At 39.8% G+C, this 19,854-nt stretch overlaps 1 protein-coding gene across 1 annotated transcript in view; it reads right to left on the bottom strand.

Moving 5' to 3' along the window:
* Positions 1-1,750: 1,750 nt before the first annotated feature.
* SNX4 (sorting nexin 4) overlaps positions 1,751-19,854 on the bottom strand; it is a 34,796-nt gene continuing 16,692 nt past the window's right edge. Inside the window, exons 8-15 of the mRNA XM_083411411.1 lie at positions 18,478-18,539; positions 16,468-16,533; positions 14,654-14,743; positions 14,128-14,227; positions 12,342-12,487; positions 9,209-9,323; positions 8,154-8,852; positions 1,751-2,866 (exon numbers count right to left, since the gene is read on the bottom strand). Of these exons, the coding sequence (XP_083267537.1) occupies positions 8,805-8,852; positions 9,209-9,323; positions 12,342-12,487; positions 14,128-14,227; positions 14,654-14,743; positions 16,468-16,533; positions 18,478-18,539 (627 nt within the window). The 3' untranslated portion in view covers positions 1,751-2,866; positions 8,154-8,804. The remainder of the gene's footprint in view (positions 2,867-8,153; positions 8,853-9,208; positions 9,324-12,341; positions 12,488-14,127; positions 14,228-14,653; positions 14,744-16,467; positions 16,534-18,477; positions 18,540-19,854) is intronic.

The raw sequence follows: 19,854 nt of genomic DNA, 5'->3' as shown, positions 1-19,854 counted from the left end.
ATGTTGATACTGAATATTGAAACCAAAATACCCAAGAAGTATCTGAGCATCTATGTGCAGTATAGATATATTCCTTATGCAAATATTAGCTTACTAGTTTACCTGTCTGAAAAATTATTGAAGAGAAATCCATGCATAGTTGATAGTTAAGATTAGCTAGCTTACTTGCTAATGGTTGATGCAGGCACATATTCCATTTGTCTTGTAAATGTTCCACTTCTAATACTTAATCTTCATATAGATGCTGACATTCTGAAGCACAGAGCAAGCCACTATGATTATTGGCATACTCCCGACAGCTTTCCCTGGATACATCAAAATAGCAAAATGTACTGAACTAACAGCTTGTCTTTTGGGCACCATAGTAACACAGTTAAACTCTCTAAAACTGAGCTCAATACGAGTTAAGGTTTTTCAAATATGGCAGGCTAGAGAGAGGTTCTATCAACTGCTATAGTATTTGCAGGTGAGGTAGGAATATGTTCCTATCCATACACTTGTAGAAACATTGTTGATGGGCTATGCACACACACAATTTTCCTTTTGCTGAGTAGCCAATATTTCAACAACACACTATTAGAACAATTTGAAACAGAAACAGACTTGTTTCACAGTACTGCAGAGTGAAATGAGAGCCTATAGGGGATGCCAGCTTTTCTAAGACATGTTGGAAAGTCAATTTGCTCCAGTCTCAAGAAACCAAAGTGAGGCAAACCTTTAAAAATGCTAAAATCCTGCTTTAGTAAAGCAGTACATAAAGTTTTCATGCCTTGTGTGTTTCAGGTATAACTTGTCAGATGCAATGCTTGTTTTGTGTTTTGGTCATATCAAAGTTCTCTCCTTTTACAGAAAACTTCTGTTATAACAAGAGACTTTTTTGGTCTGCTCCAATAAAAAAAGTTAGTACAGTACCTTGAAGCTGCACTCTCTTCAGTGTCTTGGGGAAATTGGCAGTACCCTTCTTGCCTCCTCCACTGCTTTGAGGGCAGTCCAAGAAGTACAATTCATCATTATAATAATATATTATATACAGAATCCCCAGCAATATGATGAAGCATCCTTGCTAATTAGATCTAGGTTGGGACAGTGCCTGGATGGAAGACTGTCTGAGAACAACATGTACACTCCCTTAAATTCTACAAAAACTAAAAATTGCAAACAATACTCTCCATGAAGTATTGGACAGATAAGATGCGGGAGTCTGCTGTTACTGAGAATGAACGAGAATGCAGGAGGGCAATGAGCTTATTACTGATAGCCCAATCCATCTTTTAGGTTACATCTGAAGCAGTGCATCAACCAGCATCCTCATCTAAAATAGGACTGATGTACAGTGGTACCTCGGGTGACATATGCTTCAGGTTAAATATGCTTCAGGTTACAGACTCCGCTAACCTAGAAAAATTCCTCGGGTTAAGAACTTTGCTTCAGGATGAGAACAGAAATCGTGCAGCGGCGGAGCAGCAGGAGCAGGAGGCCCCATTAGCTAAAGTGGTGTTCAGGTTAAGAACAGACCTCTAGAACAAATTAAGTTCTTAACCCAAGGTACCACTGTACTAGTTTACTTTGAGCAAAAATGAATTTGAGGTTACTTTTTTTTAGAGGGAGAAAGAGATGTATATTAGCAATCAAGAATTTGAGTCCCACATTAAATGAAAATGTACTTCTTAAAAAGTAAATGAAGCCCGATATAGGATACAACCATTTTAATAATTGGACAATTCAAAATAAGTGCAAAAAATACAAAAAATAATAAAGTGTAGTTTTATTTAGCATTTGGCACAAAGCATACAACCTTTTGATCCCTTCTCAGATTTAATACAGTTAGCAAGAAAAAGGCATACTAATACATTTAAGTTATACAGCTTATGAAATAGAGGGGCGGGATAGGGGAAGGCACTAGGAAGATCAAGTGCATGGAAAATATTGACTCCAAGTGCCTAGTGGTATTAAATTAAGGCACGACTACTCTAGGAAGTTTACTAGAAAAATCTAACTTTGTAGCTGCTTATTGTTTTTTGGAATGTACAAGTTTTTACTCAGTTTTAGGACCCAGATTCTACAGTTCTTTGAAATGGAATGATTGGCAATAGATATATTCATCTTAAGGTGGATGAATTTTCCACTTAAACAATAAAGATGAAACCATTCTTAAAATAAGTTGTTAACCTTTAAAACCACACATCAAAAATTACATCCATTTAGCTGAAAACATTTTACTCTGGAAACCTGGTATTATAACTGCTGCAAGAAACAAGATCTGATTTGGGGGAAATAAACAGATTAAGTAGTTCTTTTTGGAATATGTAAACTAATACAGTGTTATCATCTGAAATAATTAAATGCATACTTGACAAATGAATACTATTAATCTCAGAAGCTTTGCTACAATTATGTCTGGCATGATTCCACATTTACTCAAGTGACATTTTAAAGAGTCCTATGCAGAAGAGCAAATGTGCATTAGATCTTTCCTACAGCTGGGAATTAGTGTCTTGCATTTTAAGATTCAGAGCGAGCAAGAGCAACCTTGCTTTTGAACACACTGTACCAGAGAAGACACCAAACAATTCATTCTATTCATTTCCCTTTCAAAAAAAAAAAAAACTGGACAAAATGAGTGCAGTAAACAAAACAGATGCATATACATATAAATGCAATTCACATTTATGTTGCTGCAAGTGTAAGCAAAAGCAATTCAGATTAATAGTGTTCTTCCAGGTGGGGTGGAATGCTGTTACTATTCAGCAAGGGGAATAATTTTATGTTCAGCATAATCTTAAAAAGACACATTGATGCAGAACCAAATACTTTTAACCTAATGGATGATGCTGAGTAAATTTAAAGCTGGTGTTAAGCATTTTTACTGAGGGAAGATGGCGACGTGAACGGCAGCCTTGTCCCACGCCCGGTAAAGCTTTGTTTTGACTATCTGCCTTGACGGGTCCTAAAGGCTCTAAGATGCCTTAAGGCGTTTATTTTAGAAGTCTATGGTTTTATGGATCAGATTATCTTTACTTTTCTCATAAATTTTCAAGAAAACGCGGAAGTTAAAGACTGTTAAAGGGAGCAGGGCTCATTAACAGCACAACCTGCCCTGACCTGCAGTTCTGAGAAATTCCCTCCCTATTTTCTTGCTGATATGAGAGGGAAGAAACGCTGCAGGCAGCTTTCTAATGAAGCTACGAGTGCTGCCAAAAAACAGACAAATATCAGGGACTTCTTGCCTGACAATGACCTAAATGAGATCTGTAGAAATTTCCCTACAGCAAACAGTTATGAGGCTCTTGCTCCCAGTACTACTCATGAGGAGCCTGCCGGCATTGTGGATGGCCCACAACTAGCCTCGAGCCTGTGTATGAAGGAACAGAGGGAACAGACTCTTGAGTCCCTGCAAAAAACTTCACCTGAACTATCCCAGCCACCAGCCCAGTTAAATAAGGACCGTGAGGTACTGGAACTGCTAATTTGCCAGACTGAGCTGATAACACACACCATCACCAACTTATATAAAAGGCTGGATGGGATCGAAAAGAAGCTTGAAAATGTTTTTGGCTTGTTCCGCTGCCTCCCCTCACTTCCTCAGCTTAACAACACTGTAAACTCTGCACACCCCTGCCCAAGTGTGCAGGCCAACCTTGCACAAAAACAAGTGAGATGCCTGCCCAACCAAGTACAAAACTTAAGTTTGCAACTCCAGACCAGCAAACTTGCAGTACTGGTGGGAAACCACCCCTTGAATTATAATAAATGGGCGGATAAACATTCGGTCATAAATTCCCTGACCCAACTGCTGGGGCAGGCACTTCGCCGCGCAGATATCGCGGACATCACATGGCTGCCTTCTGGACCTTACATGAGACGTATGGTTATTAACTTTAGATCTGCCCATCTCGTTGCAAAGATTCTAAAACTAAGAAACCATACAAGGAAATGGCACATTTATTTCACAAGGGTATTCACTAACCTGACCCGTACACCACTACGCACCAGGACAGGTGCTGTCTGTGACGATGCTGGGCCTGTGCGCCACAAAGAACAAATAGACAGGGGAATGGAGCCGGGGACCCCAAATAAGGGCAAATCTATTACCCCACAGGGAGTGGCAAGCCTGCCCGCAAATGACTTAATTGATTTCCTACACCCCCCGCTTGGTACCTTGGCCTCTACGTGCAACGAGCCTGACATTGGACTACCCAAGCAAGACCAGTCTGAAATGCTCTCGACCTCATATGCCTCGATGCCGGAACTGGAGGCTTCCATTATTCCAAGCCCAATACGCAACCAAGATCCACAGCTTTTGTCAATTTTTGACCCACTAACAGTACCGACGCAAGATACAGCTGTTGACCTGCTACCTGTACAGACTATACGGGTCGGCAAAACCCTTGCTCTCCAAAAACCTGCTGAACATCATATCGGCAACGATGCCATCGAAGATCCTCTGGGACATATCAACCAACTGGCCCCTCGGTTAAAGCCATCACACTTACCTAGGGTCCAGCGACCTCAAACCTGGAACCACCAAGCAGGGCAGAAAGAGGAGGAGCCCAACTTAGGAGCCTCAAACCACCGGAAAAGAGATTGACTGCCACTATTTCCACCATCACCCTATTTCCACATTCTATCTTGGAATGTGGCGGGATGGCTATCTAAGCAGGGCGATGTCGACCTTCTGGATTTCCTTACAAAATTTCAGATCATATGTCTACAGGAGACGTGGTGTTTAGATCTCCATGCCCCTTCTCTACAGGGATACGAAGCCTTTGTTACCCCCGCGTTAAAATCAAATACCCGAGGCCGACCTAGTGGTGGTTTAGTCACTTTTATATCCACTAAGCTAAAGTGCAAGGCCCGGCAACAGCAGTGGGTGAAAAGTAACAATTTACAAATCTTACTTGTTTCTAGCAGGGAAGGAGGAGATTTTCTCTGCTTTAATTTATATATCCCTCCCATAGGCTCCCCTCCCCATTCGTTACAAATCTGGGAAGATTTAGAGCTATGTTTGGAGAAGGCTGAATTAGAACTCCCTGGCATGGATATCCTGCTGGCAGGTGATTTCAACGCTAGGATAGGAAATAACATTAATACGTACTGCTCTAAATCTCAGTTCCTGCCAGAGGCAGATTGGTTTATTCCCTGGTCCTCTGACGACAAGGTCTTGAATAAGGCAGGCATTACATTAATGGAGACTGCCTTCAAACATAATTTGTATAATTTGCATGGTACTCATATGGACAGGTCAGGGGGTTTCTTTTCTTTTCTTGGGCCTAGAGGTGCGAGCGTTATTGATTATATCCTGGTCTCCCCAAAACTCTTGGAGAGGTCACAGGGCTTCAGCACTTTCAACAGAATTGAGAGTGATCATCTTCCTATATCAATTTCACTAATTCCCCGTGGTTTGGAGGACCCGCAATGCCGCAATCACTGTGCAGACCCACCTCTAACTCTGGCCCTTCGTAGACGTAAATGGAACAGCGACCTGGATTTTAAAATCAAACAACACCTGCATTCATCAGACTTACTGGCCTTGAGAGACCAGTGTATTTTATCTAATTCTGATCCCTTTTCAATATTTCAGCAGGTCTCAGAGTCGCTCTTCCCACTACTTACGAGCTCCAATCCTCCCAAACAATTAAACAACTCGAGGACCTGGTTCGACAAAGACTGTAGGAATCTAAGATCTTTGCTTAGGAAATTACAAAATAAAGTAAAACAGGAAGGGACCCTGTCCTCAATAGAAAACCTGCACAGGTGGCGCTCTCATTATAAAAACACTCTAAAACTCAAGAAATTCCTATACAGAAAGGAACAATGGGAGGCACTTGACAAAGCGATCAAATTGCGGGACGACAAAAAATTCTGGGAAATTATTGCTCAGGGAGTTTCACCCAAAGGGAAAACTATAATCAACAGTATTTCACCCAACTTATGGTACCAACATTTCTCCCGGCTATATACAGCTCCAAACATTGCTAAACCGAGCCAGTTCCCTTCTCTTAAAAATGATCTATTAATGGGCTGGGATCCTGTTACCGAATTAGAATGTTTACAGCTAATTAAAACACTCAAAAATGGCAAAGCTCCTGGTGAAGATATGATTCCTCCTGAGGTGTTTACATTAAATGCCCAGTGGTGGGCTGCTTTCTTGGCCCAATTTTTTACGGTAATAAATGATACATGCAAAATCCCAGAAAACTGGAAACTGAGCCTGGTAGCCCCCATCTATAAGAAGGGAGACCCCCAAGACCCCTCAAACTATCGCCCCATAAGCCTCCTGGACATTGTGTATAAACTTTACACTCGCTACCTGCTAAATAAACTGGTTGACTGGGCTGACCACTCTAACTTGCTTAATCCGGAGCAGGCAGGGTTTAGAAAGGGCCATAGTACAACAGGCCATTGCTTGGTACTACAGACAATGATAGATAAGTATACAAAGGTACACAAGAGCAAACTTTTTGTGGCTTTTGTAGATCTTACATCTGCTTTTGACTCAATCTGTAGGGACAAATTATGGCAAAAACTATATGAGACGGATATTGATAGACGACTTCTTAATATACTTAGAGAGTTACATTCAGACACCACAGTTAAAATCAGAACCGGGATGTCAGGCAACTATACTGACCCACTGCCACTGGGGAAAGGGGTAAAACAGGGTTGTTTGTTAGCGCCGTTCCTTTTTAATTTCTATATAAATGACATTGTTCAACATATGGCAAAGTATAAGTTAGCAGCTCCCGCCCTGGAAGGCAAACATCTGAATATATTGCTATATGCTGATGACATGGCTGTCATGGCACTTACTCGTAGGGGCCTACACAGCATGCTGGAGGGGCTCGCAGCTTATTGTGCCCAAAACTCTCTAAAGATAAATTATGACAAAACAAAAATTGTGGTGTTTACTAGAGCTCGCCAGACATTCAGATGGTCTTTAGATGAACACGTAATCGAACAGAGACTTTCTTTTAAATATCTTGGTATCACTTTCCAAGCTACATCTAGCTGGCTTGCCCACTTCAAGACTGTAGCCCTCCTAACACGTAGGACAATCGGTGCTCTGCTCAGCTTTTTTTATTTGAGGGGAGGGCAATTGGTGATCCCGGCACTAAAAGCTTTTGTAGGAAAAGTGATTCCCCAGATGCTATACGGAGTAGAACTCTGGGGATGGAATCAGAAGCTGCTAGAACGGCTTGAAATTCTTCAAAACTATTATCTCAAGAGGATTCTAGGCCTTCCCCAAGGAACCCCAGCAGCTCTCTTGAGGGTGGAGGTTGGATTACCCTCTGTGTCTGCCAGGGCCCACTTAAGATTCCTACGATTTTACATCAAACTTGCAAATACCACAAACACCTTATTGGCCAAACAAGCCTTTGTATCTCTTCAAAAGAATACCACTTGGCGTCAAAACCTATCTGAGATCCTGGTTAGATACACCCTACCGGAGTTTAACACCCTCAAACTGTGGAGCCCAGACAAAGTTCGGGAATGGATCCTGGAGAGAGACGCTCTATTAGATATCACAAAAATTCAGAACCCAGGGTCCTCCCACTGGCTTCCCCGACTGAAAACAGTCAAAACCTGTGCCAATTATTTGGCGAATATCACCAATCCCACCCTTCGGAGAGCCTTCACCATGGCCCGTTTTCAAACCATTCCTACGGCCTACCTGACAGGCAGATATGCAAAAATCCCAGCAGAGCAACGTATATGTCTTTGTCATATGAGAACCCAAGAGGATCTCATACATTACATGTTGTATTGTCCCATCTATTCGGCCTTCAGGGATGCGATGTTACAAACTATTCCCAAATCAATAGTCAACTCTGAGGACCAAGTAAAGTTTTTACTGGTGGACGCGGATCCACGGATTTCTCACGTGGTAGCGGCCTTTGTGGTGAAGGCTATGAAAACTAGGGTACGGTTCCTGGACGAAACGGTGAGGTCCCTCCCATTGTTTTCCTAACCTGTTGCTGTATCTTCTTTCCTGAATGGTGGGGGTTTTTGGGTAGTCTCCTTGCTGGGATAGCATGGCATGAATTTTAGCTTACTTTTATAATCTTATTGTTATCTTTTAATAATGTTTTATGGTATTTTGTGTAAAGGCATGGACCTCACAAATTTAATAATAAACAAACAAACATTTTTACTGAGGTCAGTAACAGTAACTATTCAGTGCTAATTGTTCAATCATGTGCTGGCAATTAGAGAAATTATTTCTATTGGTTTTAAATTCAAGCACAGTAACACCACATTGTACTGTATGGAGCACCCCCACTGTTTAAAAATTTGATATAAAGATTAAGCTAATTTTTTGGAAAAATGTTTCTTCAGAGATGCACAATGCATGTGTTATGTTACAGATGGTGCTTAAACTTTGAAAACATAATTTTGTGCCATGACAAAAAAATAATAATAGGAAAAACATCAGCATATCTTATAGCATTACAATTGTGAAACAGCAACATATGAAGAAGGGGTACCTGGAAATGATTTACATAGTGCAAAGATTGGTGGTTCAAGAGCCTAGTATGTTGAACAGTTTAGTTTATGTAATCATTGGAGCCAACTTGGATCCTCCTTATAGCCTTACCTCAAGAGAGAACTACAATGTTCAATTTGCTACTGCATGCAAAAGAAGCCACAAGGTGGCCATCAAGGAACAGAGACCAATTCTTTGTGCCCTACTTTCACAAATACACCAATTCCATGGTTTAATAATGTAGCAACTTAGTATCCATGTTCATGCACTTGTGCTTCTGTTATCTGGCAATTTGCCACGAAGGACTGAGTTCCATACATCACATCTTGCTGAAACATTCTTTTGCATTTGTCCAAACTTGAATTCCCTTCATAGGAAATAGAAAAAAAAAAGGAAATGCTGGTTTTGAAGCGAGCTTTCAAGCTGACAGTTGGATAGAATCAACTACCCAAATCCATGCATCCATTTCCACTTAAAAATCCCGGGAATTTTACACATGATGGAGGAGCACAAATCTTACATTCATCATGTAATGCATGCTCTAAGCTTAAGCACAAACAGAATGTTCCTCTCCCCGGAGCATCACAGAATAGGGCTTTGGAAGCAGGCTACTGAGTAATGCAGAGAGGAGTATCCTGAGGCTTCCCTTCCTGAGGGCAGAAACATGTATTAAATCTTCATACTGTGCTTCCCAAGTTTAAAACATTAGTCCAACAGACTTACCTTTTTGCACATGCTGATCTGCATTACAGCATAACTTATCAGGGCCTCTTTCAAGTCATGGTTCTTTTGCTCTTTGAAGCGTTCAATATCAGTCCAGGCACTTTTCATAAAGTCACTGCAATAAATGGAAAACAAATTAGTGCAAAAATTGCCTGCATCATGTAAGCCCAAGCTATCAATCCTGTTATTTACTGGATGAACAATTGCCGCCATCCTACTCAATGTGAGAAGCAACTGTAGCTGCTCATGAGAAGGGGACATATTCAAGAAAGGTTGTGATTTTCAGTATTTTTTCAGGGTTCCTTCTCTCATCTTTGCTCACTAATTGCAGTTGTGCATTTATCAACTTAATGTGTCATTAATTATCAATCCAGATTCTCCAATTAGCTCAACTGGGATCAGTTTTATATACAGGATTAAATTTTTGGATTAAAATACTGGATTAAAATTTGGGGGCCACATGACTACATGTAATTAATGAATTTTCCCCCTCATGCTTCTTTTACTGCTCGAGGCTCAGATGGAGATCTGGACAGCTTGCTACTTGGAATTTTAACCTTTCACGGAAGTATTTTATTGCTGTGGATTCTGGAATGTGGAAACTATTTCCTAAGCAGCCTTGGGGATTAAAATACAACTTAGTGTCTAAATATACAAATATGGGTAAGGGGGTGGGGGGAGGAAGGAAATAAGCAAGGTGGTCTCCAGGAGTTCCCTCTTGTGTATTCTGCACTGTTTGTTCTTTGGAAAGTTTGGAATAGTTTTACTGGCCAGCTGATGGGAGTTAACATTTTAAGTATTTTATTTCTAAACTGAAAACTTGGTGCCTTTTTCAGTGGCCAGATTGCATTTCCCAATCATTTGGACACAAAGTGTCAATGTCTCTAAACATTTTATGAACAGCAAGTATGCATAACAGTCATTATCTATCTATAACCAATGACTGTTCATCCAAACTGTTCAGTGGATCAAAAAGGTATCATCCAACCAAGACCCCAAAGCTTGGAGGCAATACTTACATGGTTTAACTGTATCAGCTTTGCATTCTTGAATAGAAATGAATGGTAGACATTCATCCTATGCAAGAAAGAAAAGGGGCTGCAATAATACACTCCATTGTGGTGGAAACAAAACCTGTTCCCCTCTTCTACTTCTTATGACCTGACAGATTTTCATTGTCAGACCCTTTTCCAGATGAACTGTGTCAAGGACCTTGGAAGTCTACTGATCAGTCCAAAGGCCTACATAGAGTAGCATTCTGTTCCCACAGTGCGCACACATTTAAATGGCTATGAAAAGCCCACAAGCAGAACATGCATACAATAGCACTCCCCGGCTCATGCTCCCCAAGGCTCTGAAGCACACTGCCTCTGATACTGGAAATAATAAACAGCCATCATTTTAATCCCCTTTTAAAAGCATCCCAGTTGGTCTCATCACTACATCTTCCAGTAGTGAATTCCAGTTTAATTATGTGCTGCGTGAAAAACCTCATTTTGTTTGTCCTGAGCCTTCCACTATTCAGCTTCACTGAATCAGCCCAGGTTCTAATATTGTGAGAGACGGAGAAACACTTCTCTGCATCCACTTTCTTCACACCATGCATAATTTTATACTTTGCAACATTGCAAACTTTCCTTATAACAGATTGCTCCAGCTTTTCGATTACGTTAGTTGTCATTTTCTGCACCTTTTCCAGCCTTATGAGGCTCTCAGACACAACTTTCCATTCAGGGAAAGGGGTTGCAATCCAAAGTGACAGTTCTGTGAAATGAACAAGGTGTGTGGGGATGGAAGAGGAGGCAATTTTTGTCAATTCTCCCTGCATCTTCCCTTCTGTTCTGAAGAGTTTTCCAATCCTCCACAGAAGATTTTCAGGGGCACAATAAGTTGCAGCGGGAGGGAAAAACTGATGAGAAGCACCCTCCCTTCTGTGATGAATATTCTGTGAGCATAAGCCTACTCTCTGAATGCAACCCCAAACCATGTTCCCCACAGACCTGAACAGCATCTATTAATTTGCATGGCAAAAGTAAAATACAAACTTGCCCTTCATTAAATGGAACAGATTATTCAGGGTCATGTGTATGCTGCAATTCTGTGGGAGAGCAGAACTCCGGCTTCCTGAGAATCTCAGCTTTCATTTTTAAAAGCAAAATTTGCTTGTGATTGCAAAGATCTGTTTGGAAGTGTCTGGGAAACATCTGCTGAAGCTTTCAAAGCCAGAGGGACTGCTGAAGGAGGGGGCCTTCAGTGTCCTATACAGTTCCTTGCCTCGCCTCATGCCTAACAAAGCCAGAATTATGCACAATAATAAAGATGGGGAGAATTCTGCTAAGAACTTGCTACCTATGCAAATACACAAAATTTACATAATTCATGCAGGTCACAGAGAAATCCACTACTCTTGGCATGAAGCCTGGTTTCCCTGGGTGCAGAATGTTTGTTTTTTTAAACCAAGATGTACAGATAACACTGAGCATATTGATCTTCTTAGCTACAATCCTTACACAGGAAATCGTAAAAGTTGTTTTCCTCTGCAACAAATACACTGGTTTTAGAAATGTCAGCACTTATTTCCTAAGATTTTTGTTCCTAGCAAAAGATCATTCTGTTTGTTCACGAGCAGCCTGCTGATAAATCTAACCTTAATAGGAAGCTACCTATGCTTTCTATAAAATCTCAAAGGGATTATTTTAGTTACCAAGTTTTCTCAGTGTGAAGAAGCATTATGTTTGTATTCTGTTCTGTGACAGAGAAGCCAGCCTGCTAAACGTATTACTATCTTAATAGAACACACACAATAAACCATGAAAGATGCTTTGAAAGTGTTCAGCTTTCTCTCATGAGCAGTAGCTAAGAATATGGAGTGATAGCCAACGAAAGTCATACTATTCAATAGGGCTACTCTGACTAATACTGAATATGTTCTTTTTGCAAGTGAAAGATTTTTGCAAAAACTCATAAACACCAGAAAGTTGTGTGACAGATCCCAGATAGCTGCTTCCCTCGTATTTAGCATTTAACAGATAACCAAAGTTTCCAAAGATAGTCAGATGCTGGCAGCATACTGTCAGCTTGCACAAATATGACTTTCACACCTACATTTTCTTTAAACATGATCAATAGTTACCGGCTTTCTAAATTCTTTGCTTTGAGCTGCTCCTCTCCATCACGTATCTGTTCTTCCAGCACTTTTATCTTTGCTTCTCTTTGTTCTGGTGTTTCCTGGCCAAACAGCTTGGTGGTCATTCCCTTCAAGGAGAATGTTCTTACAGTCTGAAAACAGTAAACATGTATTCTAGGAAATTTGCTTTTCTGGAGGGGAAGGTGTCCAAATACATGGATAAGGAAAGCTTATATGGAACACATAATTTCAAAATATTAAGCCGCATATAAAATGAATTCTATTTTTATCCCAGCTGTCTTTCAAAGAGCTCAGTGACAAATTTGGTTCTTCCAAACCCTGATTTCCTCACAGCCACCCTGTGAAGCAGTTTAGGCTGACGGCCCCCAAGGACACCTAGTGCTCTTCACAGCCAAGGGGGAATTAGAACCTCCCTCATTCAAGTCAGACACTAGTAACAATGACACCATGTTGGATCTCACACTGTCTAAAAGAGACAGACTGTTAAACCTAAATCAAGATTTTTTTATTTTTAACTATATATCTTAATGCAGCATGGTACAACTCAGACCAAGAATATGCTGCCGGCTTACACATTCCCATCTCTGGAGCCAATTGCCTGCTCCATTTCTGAGCAACTATAGTCGGACAATTAGGCTAGCTTGGCAAACTAATGTTAAGCAGAAATAAAGATGAGAAGCAGGGAAATAAAGAGAAGCATAGAGCAAGTCCCCTGTCCTCCAAATAATGGTTCAGAGGATTCTGTGAAATGAACCAATGAAACAGTGGCTCCAACTCTAAAAAAGCTATTACTGAATTTTGATTATAAGTACTCCTCTTTCAGTAGTCCATGTTTATAGCTGAATGTTTAGGTTAAAAGGGAGTTAAGCTACTCCATTTGTTTCAGAAAGATTTAAGTAACCATATGCAAGATTTCAGTCTTAGTGTTTTATTTTTTTTACACACTGCTCTATTCCTGGTATGGTCAGGGAGTATCAGTATCAAACTTTATTTTGGTCACAGACCAGCATATGATAAAACATATGGATAAACTGAACGCATAAGACTTAAAACAGGTAAGGGATAAAAACTAGTAATTAAAAGGGAGATTATATCATACATACTTATGATTTACAATAAATGTAATATTTCCCATGGCTTATATCTTCCTTTCTATTCCTTCCTGACACGCATCCCTTCCATAACAGTTTTTTAAAAATGTGATTAAATTCCAAACGAACAGCTTTGCCCCTTTGACTTACTCAAATGATCAACTCCATCTCACAATCACCACAAACATATATGCTGTTAGACAAATAGAGCTATCCATAATAGTATTCTGAATGCAGTACTGTGCATTCTCAAAATCTTGAGATAAACTATGCCGATGCCAATACCACCAAGTACACAGAACACTCCTGTTTATCCAAATTCACTGGGTGCCTCCCAGTCCACTGAACAAGGGAAGTTGTTCGATAATATTTTAAAATGTCTAAAAGTAAAAAGTTTCTCCCTCTCTCTCTCCTGCCTCCCTCTAAGTTCAAAAACTGCACTTTATCGAGCAGCATGTAACACACCCTTGTGGTCAACACATACATTTTCCATACAGAAGTTTTGCATGAACAGCATAAATCGCTGTGAAATAAATTACTAAGATCTACAACTTGAGTAAGACCCTTCACAAGTCTCCTGTCAGCAAGCAATACATTAATGCCATTTAGCGTAAGAACCTGGCTTTCTCCAATTCTAGATTTTGGAAAGGAAAGTGGAAAAAAAATGAAACCAGGCTTACTCCCGTCGCCAATTCCTCACATTGCTGCTTCTTCGATGTCAGATCCTGAGCAGCCATTTCCAATTCATACTGAAGAAGTTCATGCTTCCTGCAAACAGCCCTAAAAACAATTCAATAAAAGAGATTCATGTGCAACTGTTTAAATCTAATTTTAAATACACATCCCAACCAACATCTAGCCTGAATTTTAATAATCCCATCATCATTATTAATGCATTACTGATCCAATTGACATGCTAGGGAGAATTGTTCTCTCAATGTTGCTTTCAACTCACTTTTACAGCCATATGCACCTCTGTCACATCCCGTACAACCACTTTTATGTGAGCCCCATTATTTCCCTATTACAAGCAGATCTGGAGAAAAGGCTGAGAAAGCAACTTGTTCCAGAATTCCATGTATGAGGAAGCTTTTGAACTCACCTGCACAATAATCTTTTATGTTTGTAAACTGTTTACAAATGTGCTCAACTGCAATGCTTTAAACAGAACTAGAATCATCATAGAAATTATGCTAATATGCTTACCGAAGAGCTTCCGCATAGAAGAGATATTCTTTCAGCTGGTCTGCATAATGTTCTTCCTCTTCTAGTATATCATCAATTGAAGCTGCATACCTACCAAAAGAAAGCATAACAGATAAAAGAGCCCCTGAAACTTCATCAGTGTTGTAAAATAATTATGTACTAGTCAAGAAACATATTTCTCACAACAACAAAATATATTGAAAAGGCACTTGTGAGAAATGCTCCTTAAAAGCCTTCCAAGCCTGCGCTACAATAAAACGATAAATCTTATATTAGTAACATATTTTCTGCTAAAAAGAAAGCAACTTTATTGCAAGGGAGGGAAACCCAATAAAATAGGTTAGAGTAGTTGACTGTCACTCTTCAGTCAAACAGGCAGCTAAAAATATGAAATAAAAGATACGAACTGAATTTTACAAGACAACTATTACATTATGTTAGGTAGCCAATAAAGCAGGAGAAGAATTTTGGTGCTCACCTACTGATCAAATACTATTATACCAAATAACTTTAAGAAATGTTGCAGTACAGCCAGAAAGGGGATGGTGTTCTGCCAATTTGAAAAAGCTTCTCCAGTGCTTTCCAGGATGCAAAATGTTGAAGACACTTAAAAGAATACTCAGTGGGACACTTCTTGAAACTATAATCCTTGAGATGGAGGATCAGCTAACTTTGATAGGCAGGCTCTGGCTTCCTGAGAGCCTCAGGTTTCCAGGCATTACAGATGCAAAGACAGCCAGAGAGAAAAGCAGCCTGCAGCCCCCAACACCTTCCATCACCATTATGGTCTAAGCCCCTGCTGACTGCTTAAGCAGAGTTACACCATTTTAAGTCCCACTGGCTTCAGAATGAGAGAGAATAAGCCTCAAGTTTTACCTTTCTGTACTGATCAATGCAAAATAAACACGCTGATAGCTCTGCCTAAATGATGTTGTTGTTCATGATGATGATGATTTTACATTAAGATCCCTAAGACCACCATAAGATCCCAGGTGAGTTACACCATTGAAACACAATATTTAAACTGTTAAAAACAACTTTCATTCACAAAAAGGTGGGTCCTAAAAATAGATGTATAATTTATGACAATATACACCTCAGATATCAACGGTCAAGGTAAAGAACATTCATTGGAAGCTGTACAGTGGGGGTGCCAGACACACCACTGTTGGGAGGGAGTTCCACAGCTCAGGGGCTACCACAAAGAATGCTCTCTCACAGGTCTCCAGCCACTGAGGATGGAGGAACTACCAAGAGGGCACCCTCTGCCAATCTCATCACCCAAATCTATAGGGAAAGAGGCAGTCTTTCAGATACCTGGGGCCTGAATCATGTAGGGCTTTAAACTGCAACATATTAGGATAACTGAAAATTCCTCAGATTTTAAATACCCTACAGAACCCATTTAAAAATTCAGGCAATAAATAGATGTGACTTAAAAAAACCCAAACCTATAAAGTTATATAGTATCTATGGAACAGCTACTGCTGTCAAACAAATGGAGAACATCAGGTTTCATTCTACCAGTTTCTGGCATAGTAGCTTAAAGGAAACTCTGGAAGCGTTTCCAACTTCTTCTATAGTTTCAAAATAATAATAAAAAGAAATCCTTTTTAAGTCACCAGGGATTCCTTGGGCTACTTAATGCAACAGATTCTGAAGCAGTCCAAAGCTAAAGCCAGTGAAATACTGAACAGCCTACAGTGCTATTTTTCAAAACACACCATCTTCTCAAAACTACATTTTCCTACACATGCACCCCTTCTTAATGTGTCCATCTGGATTCCATCAACTCTCAGATAGTCAATACTTACACATCCATGTGATGGCCAGCACTCTGCAGCCCATCCCCCATCTCCTTCTCTATTGCACTCCATTCACTAGAGACAAAAAAGAAAAGGGAAAAAACCTTTAAATAAGAAACAACATAACACATGAAGGGTGAGAAAGTTAATAAGCTGCATCCTGTATGTAGTCTCTCCCCAGGTGGTATCTATATGGAGAAACCTCCAAGTTATACTTGGCTAAACTGCTGTACTTCCTCCGAGCAAGCAGTAGTTCTGAATGCAAAATTTGAAAGTCTGTTATAAGATATGCTATCCTATCTTAAACACCACATGTAAAATACGACTTTTAAGAACTCCCAACAGTTTAAGGCCCCCAAAAGAAGCTTGTTTGAACATTTAAAACTGGAAAGCATCTCCACGTCATTTTACTACACTTAAAAACAAATGACTTCCCAAAAGTTGGGGGAGAAGCACTCTTTCTCACCTTTATGTTATCACTAAATTTCATACTGAATAAAGCTTTAATTTTAAAAAGAAATATTTTCTCATCCATAGCCTGAAACATACTTTGATGGAGTTTGATTGTGTCTATTTGTTATCACTAAATTCATAGCAGGATTTTAAAATAAAGATGGCACTTGCCTTTCAGCTCTACTAAATTAACCTTTCACCAAATATAGTCTGTTATTTTTTGGCAACATTATGTCTACTGTCCATGAGTTTCAGTAATATTTTCTTAACGTACGTCTTATATTATTTTGGTATGTCGTTTTATGCTAAAATCTCAATAATATTTTTAGTAAGATTACTGAAAACCTACAGAAATCTTGCAAAGAAACCTAGCACTCCAAAAACTAATATGCAGTTCATCTTGTGTTCTATCTAGCATAATTACAGGAGTACTACTGATACAGTTTAGAGTTCTAAAATCAGAGATGCACATCTGCAATCAATTAGCCTAGTGGATTAAATGTGCCAGCTGCAGAACACAAAAAGGAGAATCAGATTCTTTAATTTTCCAGTAAGATGGCCAAGTTAAGTTCACAATCAGGCATACAAATCACAAAAGCTTATTGCTTCAGTCAGCTCTTGAAACAACTAAATATAGATCATCTTGGAAATTGTCATGATGGTGGTTGGTTTCTTACAGCACTAAAAAGTCACCTGTCATTTAAGTCACATGCAATGTGATCAAAAGGTTCATGCTCTCTAGTCACGTTTCATGATGTCACAGTGTGGCTGGACTTTCTCCCAGGCTTTGCACAGAATAAGGTACAGTCAAAGTACTGCAAAGGGGATCTGCTAATAAGCTACCTCTTGCTTCCCTTTTCCTGATAGCTGGGAGGCAACAAAAGACACTCAAGTAGCAGTGGTTCTTAGCCTTCTGCAGTCATGAAACTTTTTCTTTTGATTCCTGAGACTTCAGCTCTAGCCCAGTCTGCAGTTTGTACCCTCGGATTGGAAGTAGCAATGTATTTTGTTGAACTCGATTAAAAAGGTGTTAGAGATGCTTTTCGGCAACATTTACTGACAAGAGCAAAACACAGAGTTTTTAAAGACTAAATTGCATGCGATACTAAACACATTGATGTTATATTACAAGCTTTTTGAGTGGTGTTAACAGTCACAGGGAGAAAACCTGATCAGGACTGAGACCACAACATGAACAATGCCCCCACTCCACCTTTGGCCAAGCTTCTATTAGCCCTGGAAGCGAAGCACCCACTAGTCACTTCCCTCCAACAGGTTTCATGCGAGAAAGGAGCCTTCTGTGGTATGAAGATGTTTAGGATGTGAATCTCCCAATGACAGGAGCTCCATTCCCACCCCCCCCCGCCCCAACTTTTATTCTGATACCAGCTAAAAACTTCACTGTCTGTCTCCCTTCACCACCTCTTGACTGTTTATCTACTGCTTTCCTGTTTTAAAAAGTTGTTTTATAGTTTTGTTTTTTATAGCTGATTTTGTCCAATATGAATTGGAGAGGTGGGAATAAAATCTCACTCAATCAAGGGGTAAATTGCTTTCATATCTTACCTGAAAACTCTTCCATAATTCCCATGGACTTTGTACACACCGTACAGCCGATCTGCCACTCTCTAAAGCAAGCAAGCAGGGGTCAGTTTTTCCAGACATATTATTTAATTGAAGCGTTCTAGGAAAAGTGTACCATATAAGATATCCACATTAACAAAGCTCTATTCCACTTTTTCCTTCTGGAATGCTAGCCTGAATTACATTAATAAAATACCAGGGGGCAAGAATTTTATTTTCTTTTCTCTTGTTGGTCTCTACAGAAACAAGAAAATGCTTATTTGAATTGCTCTCTCTTCATTGTTCCAATCCCATCATGATCCACCAAAATATATTCTTTTACATCGGGCCTGCTTTGTTTGGTTTAAGACACCATTAATAGAAAATCTTGTCAATTTTTTTTTTTTAAATGAATTACAATGTTATCCAAATGGTCAATGGCCTCCAAATGTAAGGATATCAGGACGGGATATGATGGCATTTGCAAAATAGTTGCTGACTCTTCTGTAATGTATCAGGTGTGAGTTTTCTGCCAGCCTTAATTGTAATTTTTGACAATATGCCCAGCACTGAAGTCTGGCTCACTTTCAAGACAAACTGAGTTTTCTGGAATAACAGAATTATATCAGCTCCTTACTAGTCCCTAATAAACAGCCTAAGACAGAAACAGACAACATGGAGACTATGGGCAGAATCCAACCAAGTAGTACTGTTAGCATCCTTCCCAAATTTGCTCTGGAGGGTTGAGGGAAACCTGAAAACAGATTAAGGGGCAATCGGGATAGGAGGGGAAGTTCTGTTGCACAACCAGAAGTCCTTGTGCTAACAGAATTGCTTTATTAGTTACTGCCTTAAGTAGGTCAGCAATTGTATATTTAGTTTTTCAGACCCATGATATCAGACCCTACACTTAAACCAATGGATATTCTTATGGGACCAAACAATTCCTTACATCGCTCCCAAACACAAGGCAGAGGTTTATTCTGAAATAAATCTTCTCCCCAGCCCCACAACAAACTAAAGAAGAAAAATGGGCACATGCGCTCACAGCACAGTCTGATGTTCTTATGGGAGGGATCAAAGCAAATCTAAGAGGTTGACCACTATACACAGTACAATGGATATGCGGGGTGGGGGGGTGGGACCCATAATAATCTAACTGGGAAACACAAAAAGAAGTATTTGACTATCCACACCTCCCAAGGGGAGTCCTATGTTTGAGCACCATTTTTTTAATTTGTGAAATTGTTCCTGGTTTTTTTTACCCCTCACATCAGAGAACCACACTTAAAAATGTGTTTCTTCTTCCAACTTCTTGCTATTTCGTGAATTCTGGGACACAAAACAAAGGCACATTTTTTAGAAAAATAAATGGCCACT

Source organism: Podarcis tiliguerta, assembly GCF_965153285.1.
Source record: "Podarcis tiliguerta genome assembly, chromosome: 1".
NCBI classification, from domain to species: Eukaryota; Metazoa; Chordata; class Lepidosauria; order Squamata; family Lacertidae; genus Podarcis; species Podarcis tiliguerta.
This window is presented reverse-complemented; position numbering and strand designations above follow the sequence as displayed.